Source organism: Eurypyga helias, unplaced genomic scaffold, assembly GCF_000690775.1.
Source record: "Eurypyga helias isolate BGI_N326 unplaced genomic scaffold, ASM69077v1 scaffold34646, whole genome shotgun sequence".
NCBI lineage: Eukaryota > Metazoa > Chordata > Aves > Eurypygiformes > Eurypygidae > Eurypyga > Eurypyga helias.
Window position 1 is genome coordinate 35,999 of NW_010256574.1, and position 12,157 is coordinate 48,155.

Sequence of the window (12,157 nt, forward strand, 5' to 3'; positions counted from 1 at the left end):
GTAATCTAGTTTATTCTTCCTGTAGGAGTGTAAATAGTATTATGTTCATTTTGTCTAGCAGCATTCATCATTACTTGATTGCAAACCGTCCAGAAGGACATCTGAATTGAACCTTTCCAGGGAATTACACAGAAAATTTCAAGAAGAACCTTGAAGAACAAAAAATACATCTCACGACTTGAACAAAATCTGTCTTTCTACCTGAAATGAATAAATTTAATTTTTTAATGATGTAACAGAAAAATTCATGTGAAGGACTAAATTCCTGGAGCATTTTTATACCACTCCCCAAAAGGCTGAAGAAGTTGTTATTGCTACTTGTGCTGAAGTAGTCTCTGCTAAGGTCCATACAAGCCATTGCCCCAGGAGTCTGCAAGTCAGGTCAGCCTTCTCTTAGACAGGGTACGTCTGTTGAAATCTTGCCTCTGAGGGCAAGTCTCCTTTGTAGATAAGTTACTCACTCTATACTCACTCGCTATACTGAGTAAGCACTTTTTCTGTTTTGTCAATTATGTTGTGTAAATTTTGAAGCATGTCCAGAAACATCACATTGATTTGCTTTGAAAATATGAAAACATAAACATTTTTATGTTTTCCAGTTTTCTCTCCTTTGTATTGGTTTAACAAAAAGAAAAAAAAAAGGGGTAAAAAGTAAAAATTGCAAATTATTCTCAATGTGGACAGGCACAGATTTCCATTTTGGGCAAAGAGTCATTTATCAGAAGCAATATTGCCCAGCCCTGCAAAGCAATACACTTATGTTGTCTTATACTCAAAATCGAGCTAAGGCCATAAACTGTGGTTTTCCAGTGATGTGCATTTCTCTAAGCTAGAATAGCACCTTAGGAATAGTCTGAGCTGCAGGACTTCACAGGGCACCTGACAATTTCAAGTCATTTACTATGATTTCTGAGTGCCCCACTTATGAACCTCCTAGTTGAACTGCCTTAGAACTCCTCCACAGAATCTGTAATCTCACCAAGAATTTGCATTTTATTTCCAGATTTTTGCACCCCAAGACGTTCCAGCAAAATGTAAAGATTAGTTCAGAAACATTTTTACTTTTGCAGCAAATAATTTGTCAAGAAAAAAATCAAACTACTAGCCAAATTTCAGAGTAGTTTAACATCCTTCTCACCAAATCCACAAGACGTTTTACGTTATGTTCAGGAAAATACTTTTGAAATTTCTTTCTATTAACAGGATTCCTCCATGGATGAGAAAAATAGCTGATTTGAACTGTTCTAATTCTGAGGTCCCTATTCCTTCTTTGTTGTGTGCAGGATGACATTAGAGTCTGCCTGAACTCCAGTCTTACTTTTCCCACCTCATCACCTGCTGCAACTTATGTATTTTGCTAATGCCACTTAATTTTGAAACTAAGCAGACCAGTGATTACATGCAGCTGCATGTTGGCATGAATAATGCTTTCAACTTTTGAGCTGAGCATTGTCAGAGCTTTGCTCACCATCCTATGGACTTATGTGTCATACTGCATGTGGGTTAGCCCTTCTGAGTGCTGTAAGAAATCTGCTGAATGACATCTGTTTTATAATATTTTTACTGTTTTTAAAAGCACATAATTTACTGTGGGAAGATGAAATCGCACAGGAAGAGGTCTTTTTATACAGCACAGTCTCGGCTCTGAGATCCATCTACATTAATTTAGTATTTGTTTAGGTATGACAGTAATTGTATGGTAACTGAAAATCTTAGAATTTTTTTTTTTCCAAAGCATAACATTGCTGCAAGCAACAGTCTAGATTTAGGTGAACTCATACTGTGACAAACTGAGAATGGAGAAAACACATTTCTTGTCCATAAAAGGACAGGTCACACATCCACAGAGTGTAGCTCTGATTTTGCTGCAGTTCCAAACTATGAAGTGAGGACTCACTGTTGCTAAAAGCACTGTTGCTCAGAGTGGATAGAGGATTCTCCAGTAAAATTTTTTTTTTCTTTTTCTTTGTCTTTTTAAATAGAAAACAGTGATTTGAAGAAGTAAAAAATGTTCTGTTTAAGAGATCTGATTTCTCTTCAATTTCTTCTGTGAAAACCACAAAGTACCCAGAGTGTCACCAGCAGGTTGAGGGAGGCAATCCTTCCTCTCAACTCAGCACTGGTGAGGCACCATCTGGTGTGCTGTTTCCAGTTTGGGGTTTTCCAGTACAAGACAGGAATGGACATAGAGGGGCTGTTCAGCCTGCAGAAGAGAGCTCAGGGAGATGTTATCAAAGTGTAGAGATATCTGATTGAAGGGATTAAAAAAGATGGAGCCGGGCTCTTCTCAGAGGTGTCCCAACAAAAGACAAGAGACAATGGGCACAAATTGAGAGCTGTGTAAGCTGCTCTAGCTGACCCTGCTTTGCGCATTGGGATTGAACTAAACGATTTCCTGAGGATCCTTCCAGCTCCATCTGTTCTGTGTTCTGTATCTCTGTGCCTTCATCCCAGAGTGCTAGTGGTCTGACATGCAGTGGATGGGTTTGCAGTGCAGGAGTATCAAGTTCAAGACTGTTCTGAATCACATGAAAGAGCCCCAAAGTCAGGGCTTCCCGCATAGTCTGACAGTGGTCTAACATGAGTTTAATATTTTCTCCTTCAATCCACTACTTGTGCAACAATTTCATTAAGTGTGCTTTGAAGGGATGGTTTACTTCCATGATTTGGTATTTTACACTGAAAATTAATTACATTTAAATATAAGTGCAAATATAAAATATAGAGGTATCCACAAGCGAAAAACCGCTTCCTTAGATGAATGCTCACAGTTCTCAACTACACAAGGAGGATGACAGAAAAATGCAGCCAGAAACAACAAATGAACTTCTAGAAGATGCTCAGAAGCTAGAATTACAAGGATACTACAAGAATCCATATAGAGCAGTTCATGGCAAAATACAGACAAGCAGTACACTTTAGTTCCAGTTTCCAAATCTTGATCTTGATTTCATTTTGATCTTTTTGAGTGAGATTCTTCAGTTTTGGGGCTGGAGGAGACATCCTCCAACTGTCCTTGAATATTTTTAACTGCAATCAGTTTTGTTCCACTTCATATAAATGTAATGAAAGAACATTATTAAAAACAATCAAACAAAAAACCCAGGACCAAACTCTGCAAACATCCAGTACAAAAAGGTCTGTGGATCCATCTGAACTTCTCAGTTGTATTGCAGAAGTCTAACTACTGCTTTCTGAAGTTCAAAATCTAAGAAATGCCACTTTGCTGCTTGACTGCACCCTTTTTCTTCAAGAATACTTTCCTTTATAGAATCAGAGAGAGAGAAAGAGAGAAAGAGCTATTAAAACATAATATTTATTTCCCAGTATATGATGTTCTTAGGGTGAAATTAAACTTAAGGCGTTTGATGAACAGGAATTTGAGGGATCCATGAGGTGTCAACACACAAAAATTGACAATATGTAGCAAAATCAGAACTTCTAAGTTTTACTCTGGCAAATAATCTGCTAGTCTGCATAATCTTGCAATTTTCAAATTGAAGCACTCTGTAGAATAGCCTCTCTCTGCTGTCAAGACTTGGACATACTAACCCAAGAGTAGTTACCTACCTCTATAGAAAAGGGCCATAACTGACATATCTGCCAGTATACACGGAAAGAGGAAAAGTGAGATCATCCTGAAAAGTGCATGAAATATAAATGAAACACTGGACAAAAAAATAGTCAGAAAGCAGTTGCATTCTTTATAAAATATAATGAAAAATTGTCTTAAAAGTAGCACATGGTCTATCTATACCTATAATGTGCAGAAGATGTAAGACGCTAAAAACAAATGCGAATATTCATGTCTTCAGCATCTAGTAAACTTCCATTTTTAATTGGTTTTATGGTAACTTTCTGTTTCTTTGCAGATCTTACAGGTGAACAAGGTGATGTCCATCTTGTTTTATGTGATATTTCTCGCTTATCTTCGTGGCATCCAGTCTACCAACATGGATCAAAGGAGTTTGCCAGAAGATTCAATAAATTCTCTTATTATTAAACTCATTCAGGCAGACATTTTGAAAAACAAGCTTTCTAAGCAAATGGTAGATATTAAGGAAAACTATCAGAACACAGTGCAGAAAGACACACAGCAAGACATGGATGGAGATGAAAATGTGAAATCAGACTTCCAGCCAGTTATCACAATGGATACAGATCTCTTAAAGCAGCAGAGACGCTACAACTCTCCCCGAGTCCTCTTGAGTGACAGCACGCCGCTGGAAACACATGGAGGATTATATTGGAAATTCAGTGGTGGTGAACAGAACCTCCCGGCGGAAAAGGTACGCGGAACACAAGAGCCACCGAGGGGAATATTCTGTTTGTGACAGTGAAAGTTTATGGGTCACGGACAAATCCTCCGCGATCGACATTAGAGGACACCAGGTAACTGTGCTGGGAGAAATTAAAACTGGCAACTCTCCGGTTAAACAATACTTTTATGAAACAAGGTGTAAAGAAGCCAAGCCTGTAAAAAATGGCTGTCGTGGCATCGATGACAAGCACTGGAACTCCCAATGCAAGACATCCCAAACTTACGTTAGAGCACTAACTTCAGAAAACAATAAACTGGTAGGCTGGAGATGGATAAGAATAGACACCTCCTGCGTGTGCGCATTGTCAAGGAAAATAGGAAGAACATAAAACTGCATCTCTTGGCTATATAAATTATTACTTTAAATTATATGATATGCATGTAGCATATAAATGTTTATATTGTTTTATATATTATAAGTTGACCTTATTTATTAAACTTCAGCAAATCTACAGTATATAAGCTTTCTCTCTCAATAAACAAGAGCAAAGGGTGTGTGCCTCTGCTGTGGGCATCTCCGGGTGTTTTTTCAGGCTATGTTTGTGACACTGCTTGTCGGCAGCATACCTTAACCTTACTGTAAAATCTGTGTAAAATCAGTATTTTTCATTCAGTATTGTCAAGCCAGTGACTGTCATTTAGTAAACTTGTTAAAAATCAGATCAATGTCAAGAGTTGTGTACATATTTATATTCCCCACTCCATACATTCACATTTAATTGGATGCAGCGTTGACTCCTCACTGCCAAAACAAAAATGCACCAAAATACACGTTGTAGTCTGCAGATGATGTCAACATTGCAGGCATCAAGTAGCCATAAAATACAATTTCTGTGTATTATGCCAGTTTTGCTAGGGAAATTAACATTTTCCCTCTGTTTCCACTTCAGAATGACTGCTACAATCCAGCAACTTTAATTTATGTTTGAAGCACATTTATTTCGCAACTGTTTCTAATGCTGCCAGTTTGTCATAGAAAAAACATGAAAAAAATCTAAAATATTTGTAGCAGAAACTTACTGAATCCAAGAACCAATACAAATGGATCATTAATATAACACATAAAATACGATTTCTTCAGAATTTACTATTTGTTGTGATCAGCCTCTTCCTCCTCACGTGAATCAGTAATCTTCTGTTTGAATTCTTGCATCATTCCTGTCTGTCTGAGTTTTTAAAGTAGAAACAAAGCTGGTGGTGTCTGAACATTAAAAAGATTCTTGTCTTGCAAACTGTAGTACATAAATATATGATATCCTGACATGGATATCAAAGCCACACACCCATACGACACTGCTGTTCTCCTCAGCAATCCATTTTCCATTTTTCAGAGGGAAAAATGTGTAGAACTGTTCAACAAACCTGGTAGCTTTTACAGGGACACGAAATAATATATCTTTTGGAGCCATAATATGACTAAAATTCAAGTAGTCCATAGTTATGATGAAGTTCTTCAATTTTACAGGTGAGTTGTTACTTAAGACAGACAAATGAACTAGCATATATATACCTCAGACTCTTCTTTGTATTGTCAGGTAGCTCCACTGGAAACATAAATAATTACACTACTTGAAGATGTGGTCTATTATACATTAGCTGTATAATGCCCTGGATGAGATCCCACTACCATGAAAGTAAATGAGAGTCTTGTCACGGATATCAACAGAATTAAGACTGGACTGCATATGTTATCTTAAGACACAGTTAGGCCTGAAAAATGCCAACCATTCAACAAGCATTACAGCTGTAAAGTTCCTAGGTTTTTACAGTATGGGTTTCACTGTTGTAGCGTGTTCAGCGTCGCAAATGACAATGAGGTCAGAGCACACTAAACCAAACTTGTTTTGTTCACAGAGTTTTCACTACTGGAGAACCAGCTTCAAATCTGCAACAGGTCATCAAAGGCAGCAGATCGTGTGGTCTCCCCTAATCCCTTACAGAGACCATTACACATCATAAAACCACCGGAGACCGGGACAGGTTACTCATAAGGCCAAGCACTGGAATAGTAGTGACCTGAAAGCCCAGTTGGAGTGTGTAGGTATAATTCTGCAGGGGAGGCCATAACGAAAGAGTTTGAGAAGCATTTCAATTTTCAGTATGAGGCCAAAGTATTTACCTCACAGGAAATATCATCACCTCACAGGACTAAACCCTAACTTTGCTTCAAGCAGTAATAACTTGAGAGGTTCAATGCTAATGCAAGTGTTGAAAGGAGAGTATGTAATGTAGCAAGAAACTTAGTATCTGATAGAGCTGACTAGAATTTTTCCCGCCTTCTCCTTCCTTGGCAACCATTAAAAAAGCCTCCTCAACAGAACTTTTCCCAGTTTTACTGGTAGGAAAGTTTAAGTTTCAACAGGGAAAAAAATAACCCCTACTCATTAATTTTTCAGCTTGGAGGGCCAAGCATATTTTTCAGGGTCCTGTCCCACTGAAAATTTTTGCAAGCTAAAAACCTAATTATACCTCCTGAATTCCCAAATAAAGATCATTTTCAGATGCTGTGAGTAATTGAGAGCAGATACTGTTATGGATCATTAACTTTAGAGATGTCCATGCTTCAGTATGCCAGATAGGTCTATCTTCCATATGAGAAGAGTAAGTAAAAAAAACTTAGCTTGGTTAATCACTATTTCTTACAGGCCCTATATCCCATTACCTGAAAGATACCTTGTTTCTACAGTGTCCTCCATGCTTGCTTAAATCACGGTAAATCCAGATAAATTCTATAGAAGATGGTTGAGAAAATATAGTTCTATATCAATATAAACAACATCAGAGTTGGTCCTAATGCCTTTATTTCTGCTCACTGAAAATCAGAGGAGGTTCATTCTTTATAGGTTCAAAGAAAACAATTTGTCATTTTCTTCCATAAATCCACTAACAGGAACTGGTCTTTGACTTTTAACTTTACCAATGTACCAAGTATTTTAAAAAAGACCAGAAAAAAAAGCTATCAGAGTAAGTGCAATGCCTGTCATCTGAAACACATTATATCAGAAAGAAGCATGCTACATAAGGTTATTAGATCGACTGCCTCTTTCCCACCCCAGTATAACAATGAACGGAAGTGTTACCCTCTGGATCTGATCCAGTTTCCACTAAATTCAATGGAAACATTCTCACCTTCTCCAGCGGAAGCTGGATCAAGCCCCGAGTGAAGAAAAACCTGCAGATCCCAACCAGAGCAGAGAAGTTGCACACATCAGTTATGCATTCTTGTAAATCCTGTGTACGCATAAGATGCTGTATAATTTTGTAACATGTTTGTAAACAAAGCCTGTAATAAATTTGTAAAGGCCTAAAGTGGTTTCTGCTGTAGCCAGGGATGATTTTATTGTCAACTTCGGTCATGGCACAATGAATTCTAAGTTCCTAACCAACTTTTTTGTATGTGTGTTAAGTAATTAAGGAAAACATTCAGCTCACAATGCTAGTTCAAGTATTCTAAAACTCAATCACATTAGGCAGCTCAGATGCTCTGTCAATGTTGTTTTGCCAATAGATCATTATAAACACACATTTTATTTAGTTTTTCTCCCAAATGTCTGAATGCTATTCTGAAATTGCTTGTCTGTGTCAAACTGTATTTTCTCAATTTTTTCCTTATTTTTTTTACAGTCCATTTAGTAACAGTAAAAAATGCTCCACTGAGGTTTTGGGAAACCATCTGCATCTATTTTATCACCTTTGAACATGTGTTCAGGAATGAAGTCTGTGCAGCGAGTTTACTGCTACCAAGAGATTTGTGCGGCTGCACCAGGAAGAAACTTTGACTGGACTGAGTGTGTGCTCGAAACCACTCTGCTCATACTCTTGTTATTTTGATGCTTTAGCAATCAGAGTACTTCTCTCAGCTCTACACTATGTATGTGCAGACAATACCAAACAGGAAATAAGTCTGATTGGGAGTTCCAAAATTAAAAATTTAATTATAATCACCTGTTATTTCTGACCTTTCAACAAATGCATTTGCACAGCAAAGTACAGCACATAACCTTTCATTTCATTTAACAGAAATGCTGTGGAAAAATCAATGGGATTCTGTGTTCTCCACACTTGGTACGTGTATGTAATTCATCACGCATGTGGTGTGGGGCCAAGGGAGGAGGAGGAGGAGGAGGAAAGGATAAGAAGCACTACATCTTGTGAGAAGTGAAGGACTGTGCTCTGGGTTGGAGCGTTTTAAACTGTGGAGGGGTTTTTCTCTGAAATGCTTTGCCTGTATTTTGTTACAGCAGATGGCAGAATGACGAAGCAAGAACAGATGTGGTGTAAAAAAATCAAGCAATATAGCAATATAAGGATAACAAAGCCTTTCCTGGGGGACTTGGCCATTTGCTGCCACTGTAGGTCCATATGGTTACATGCAGGTTATTGCAGAGCTCAGCAATGGCATTTCCAGTTAAATAATTTAACTAACTTCTGTGGTAAAAAAGAAGCATTTTTCCTGAAACTTCTTACATTGACTAGCTGGATAATTTTTTTTCATTTGGTTTGATTTAGTTTTTTTGTAATCAACAGCTGCTTTGGTACCTCTGATGAACACCAAGTGGTAACACTTTCCATGGAGATCCCCAAATACAGATTTCTCTTTTGTTTTACTGCTGAGCTTTGAATCCAACAGCACCTAAAAGCTATACTTTGACTACAGAACTGGCCTTTTGATGTCATGACCTCATGTTTCCAGACATTTTGATCACAGGGTCTTATTTTGGAGCCATGGGCCACAAAATTAGGTGAGATAATGACCAGGCTGCTCTAAACCATGCTTGAGAAGTAGGTGTGTACACGGCAGCCAAGAAGCAAAAAGAGTGTGAGGCAGCCCTATGCCATCTTTACATCCATCTTCCCAAATCTCCTGTTCTGCTTTTAGTCTTGAGCTACAGGTTGCATGATCAAGGGCTGCATGTCCAAGGGTTCAGATGCCAAGTAGACCTTTGACAAAAGGACAGTTTCTCAGTTTGCATTTTTTGCCTGCCCAGAAGTATGTCTTATGTGAATCTGGATGAACAATCTGAAAAAGGGTGCTGTTGCTGCAGCATGTCAGTTATCTCATCTCTAAAACACAGCATGTTGCTTAAGTATTTACCTGTGTCACCAGGCAGAGACAGCAGCATTGATAGACCAGCTCCATTATTTGCATATTCCACCGGGACCAAATGACAGGAAACACTAGTGTGTCCAGGGGAGGTGGATAAGGAAGAAGGTAGGATGATCCTTTTCTCTAAGCAAAAGTATTTCCATGGAGGGTGGGAGAAAAAGAAAGTAAGTGCTGAAAAAACATGGAGTCATAGCTATTGGCTGACAAACAACATTTACGGAGATTTAGGAATGCAAGTGAGAGAGATTGTTCCAAAGATAACCTCAGGTGAAAGACTCTTTCCTGCTACCATAAGGGTTAAAAATTACCATTAGATCAACTGAAACATGAATTCAAAAGGAAAGTGAATCTCTATTAATTGGGGTCTATCCCACTGCATTGATTTGGAATTAACTAAGCTCATTGAGCACAGATAATGAAGTCATGCTCTCGGTTAAATCTTTGCAGCCCTTGTCAGCGCTTAGGACTATGAAACTGTTAAGTGAGGGCAGAATGTGTCTCAGTAGGTATTAAATCCAAACTGAATGTGTATCAGGGAGCCTAAGCTGAAAGCATTTTCCATTACACAAAACAAGCCAAGTTTGATGAAACACTGGTTTCATAAAAATTGTTCATTACTTTTTCCAGTTCCAGGGATTTAAGGTTTAAAATATGTTTTGAACTGTCTGATATGACCAGTGCACATATATTCAGTGACAATTTATTAAAAAAAAAAAATTGTAAATTCAAGTTTGCAGTAAAATACTGTGTCTAGTACTGTAAGATAATTCTGTTGATTCCCATTTATGTTCTCATGTGTGAGAAAGGAATTTTAATACAAATTTTGGTTTTGCTTTAAACATAATATTTTTTATGGTAAACACCTCAACTTACTGCTTGTAGATATTTGTAGTGTGCAATCTTTGTAGTTGACGGAGCAGAAATATTGCTCTAAGGTTGCTGGGCAATGTAAAAGTTTTAAGTCTCACATTTGTACAGTAGACAGTTAACTAAAAATGTGACAGTGACAGAATCGACTTCTCAGGCTCAGAAATTAAATATGTTTTAAAATATCAAATGGCAGCTATTGTCAAGTTACTACAAATACCTTGAGTCAGATTCATATGTCACACAGCCCACTGCTCATATGGAGTGCAATGTTTTTTAATTCTTGTTATTGCACAAAGCTACTAAATGTGATTCCTATTAAGTTCAGAGGATAAAAAATTGTTCATTTCTATACCGCTGACAGAGCATACACCATAAACCCAATATATGAGCCAAATCACAGGTCAGAGCATGATCCTTGAATTTATGCTCTGAGGAGAAAACTTCCTTGAAGGAAATTTTTCCATTCTGCACAGAATGAGAGCTCAGCTGCCACAGTCACAGTGTCTACACCATGATATCAAAAGGACCTATGTTTGAAGTTTCGAGGAGGTAGAAACTGCTGGATGGAGCACTGAAGGGCAGAAGAAGTGGTATGCAGAGGGCAATAATTATTACATTGGTTCTGTGTAAATTAGTCTCCTCAAATGCATAAAATAATAGACTGTACAGCCATCGTGATCCTCCTGATCTCAGGATCTGACTCAGAGGCACATATCCCCTAGGTCAGTAATCTTGGCCCTCTTGGATTCCAGAGACTTGGCGTCCAGACATGGTACTTGTCCTAGATGAGGGTAAAGGTGAAAAAACCACTTCTCCCACCATAATCAGATAATGGTAGTTATGCAAAAGTGAGTTCTCATGGGAACAGTTTTGTCTCAAACTCCCATGTTTTCTTTGCTTTTTTTTTTTTTTTTTTCCAAAGAAATAGAAGGCATGGGTTCCTGAGAAAGTCTGGCTGCATGTTGGTGGTTGTTTTTTTTTTTCAGAGGGATATGAGGACACTGGAGAATAGAAGTTAGAAAGAGGAAAATTCCCTTTAGTAGATTCATTCACTGATCTATCCCCCTTTGAGTTTCCTCTTACCATGCTGGTGGTTCAATAAAGAAATGGGTTGAAGTCTTCTGATGTAGATCTTGCTGCAAGTAGCACTTATATGTGAGTGGGACAGAGGAGCACTGCAGTACCATGACCCGATTGAGGAGAGGACCTCATCAGTCTCTGTGGCTCCTTCCTTTCTTTCTCTAAATGCCATGGAGCCAGAGTGTGTCAGTGGCACAAAAATGGAGAGCAAAAGCAGTGTAGCTGCACAACACACTTCCCCATTCACAATAGCCACGCAAAGAGAGCACAAGGCCAACTCCATCATCTCACAAGTTGATCCTGGGACAGGTCCTTCATCTCCCGCCATGGAATCTTTGAGGAGGCAAATTCATGCTGTCATTTCATAAATTGGGTTTAAGAAATGGCAAGGCAATTCTGCAATGGCTTGGACTTGGTTCACACAACACGAAAGGCTAAAGAGGAGGGCAAGAGTGGGTGGCTGCTTTTTAGCATTATTTAATCTTGAACAGTCTCAGTTGCATCCAGAATGTGCAGAAGAGTCAGTCTGAACAGTGGAAAGTGATTGTCACCCATGTGGTTTTAGGGGGAACCACCACAGACACAGCTAATAAATACGTAATTCCACTCTGATTTCATGCAGGTTTAATGTCTGACTTCAGTAGGATTAGTCCCAGTTTTTACTGATACAGTAAAGCTTGGAATTATGCCTGTGACATGTTAAAGCAGTTGGTGAGCTCTGTACTTGATCAGACTCTCAGTTTTTAAATACCACGTAGATGCTGCCTGCAGAGCTGCAT

General features: G+C 38.4%; 1 protein-coding gene across 1 annotated transcript; it reads left to right on the forward strand.

Annotated features, from left to right (window-relative positions):
• The first annotated feature begins 3,878 nt into the window (after positions 1–3,878).
• Positions 3,879–4,650, forward strand: NTF3 (neurotrophin 3). Its single transcript, XM_010153711.1, is given in 2 exon segments — positions 3,879–4,231; positions 4,233–4,650. Coding segments are annotated over 2 exon segments (756 nt in total). The 5' UTR covers positions 3,879–3,893.
• The last annotated feature ends 7,507 nt before the right edge of the window (positions 4,651–12,157 follow it).